The 1,454-nt window shown below is 36.7% G+C and overlaps 1 protein-coding gene across 1 annotated transcript in view; it reads right to left on the bottom strand.

Annotated features, from left to right (window-relative positions):
* LOC110115107 (GDSL esterase/lipase At1g71691) overlaps positions 1 to 438 on the bottom strand; it is a 10,974-nt gene extending 10,536 nt beyond the window's left edge. Inside the window, exon 1 of the mRNA XM_020848244.2 lies at positions 153 to 438. Within this exon, the coding sequence (XP_020703903.1) occupies positions 153 to 438 (286 nt within the window). The remainder of the gene's footprint in view (positions 1 to 152) is intronic.
* Between the last annotated feature and the right edge of the window lie 1,016 nt (positions 439 to 1,454).

The following is a 1,454-nucleotide window of genomic DNA, read 5'->3' as shown; positions in this document are numbered from 1 at the left end:
TTTTCAGTTTTTCTATTAAAAAATAAAATAAAAAAAATTAGAAATGATAAATGTAATTTTGAAAAAAAAAACAGAATAGTGTTTTTTTTATTTAAAAATCTTCTTAATTTAATACTGATTTTTTATATTTTATTTTTTGCTCGTATACATACCAATCCCATCAGCAATGGTGTACCCATTGGCGAACCGGCCGGTCGGGCCGCCGGCGAAGTCGATGCCGTAAGGCAAGTAGTTGGCTTTGGCTAAAGAAGGCAGGTTATTATTGTTGCCGTTGTCAATGAGGGAATCGCCGAACACAAACATCGCCGGCACTAATGGCCGCCGCTCGCCGCCGGCTGCTTCTTGAGCGGTCGAATATGGAGCAAAAGCTTGCAAGAACAGGAGGAAGAAAAGCATGAAGAGAGAAGATGCGGAGCTGATGCTCAATAACGAAGCCATGGATGCTAGCTTGAGCAACAAGAGCAGTGGTGCATGGAATACAGTCAGAGAGGAATTAGATATAGAGAGGACGAAGGGTGTGGAGCAGTGGGTGCTGCAGTAACAGAGAGGATTAAATGCATGTAGCTGTCCTTTTTCGGTTTTGCAGCAGGGTAAATGGGTGGGAGAAATTCGGTGCAATTTACAAAAAAAAAAAATTCTTTTGAGGAACAAGATCATCATTAAGATACTTTAAGATTGATAAAATATTAAAATGCAAGCTCTAATTAATGCTGGACACTTGTTCGTGTATTTCATTAAGGGAGGCGTTGGTTTATTCCGGAGCAAAATATCTGAAATGATTTTCTCAAATTCTCAATGTCTGCAGGGGCAAAAATAGAAAGAAGGCATTTCATCGCTTTCCAAGATTTATTCTGACTAGAAATAAAAAAAAAAACTTTAAATGAGAACCGGTGGGGGTTTTAACAAAATTCTCTTTCTTCATTGTTATCTTCTTGGAAATATTAAGATAATTTAAGACAAATTTATAGACACCATATATACAAATTTTAAATTTAATACCTCTTAATTAATAGTCAAAATTAATTAATCAAAGCTCCCAACTGATAGATCAAAAAAGGTTGTGTTACTCATTATTATCTAGTTGGCTTTGCTGGTTTTTTGTTTTTTTTTTTTTTAAGCTGGCAATCTCTTTTAAGGCATTCTATCAATCAAAATACATATTCCTAATGCATTATATATTTGGTTGACTTCAATGAAATTGAAATCTCAAGACAACAAGTCTCTCTCCTTGATTACTTGTGTCTCTCTTATCAACATTAGGAGTGTCACGACCCGAAAATCCGACTCGAAAATTTTGGGTTAGGGTTAACCCGAACCGCAAACAGGTCGGGTTCAACATTTCTACCGTTTCAAAAATCGGGTCATGTTCGGGTTGACCCTTTGACCCAAAATTGACTCGTTTTTTACCCGAAAACCCTTTTTTGACCCGCCAACCCTAGATTGACCCATTTTTT

This window comes from Dendrobium catenatum, unplaced genomic scaffold (genome assembly GCF_001605985.2).
Source record: "Dendrobium catenatum unplaced genomic scaffold, ASM160598v2 fragScaff_scaffold_926, whole genome shotgun sequence".
Taxonomy (NCBI): domain Eukaryota; kingdom Viridiplantae; phylum Streptophyta; class Magnoliopsida; order Asparagales; family Orchidaceae; genus Dendrobium; species Dendrobium catenatum.
This window is presented reverse-complemented; position numbering and strand designations above follow the sequence as displayed.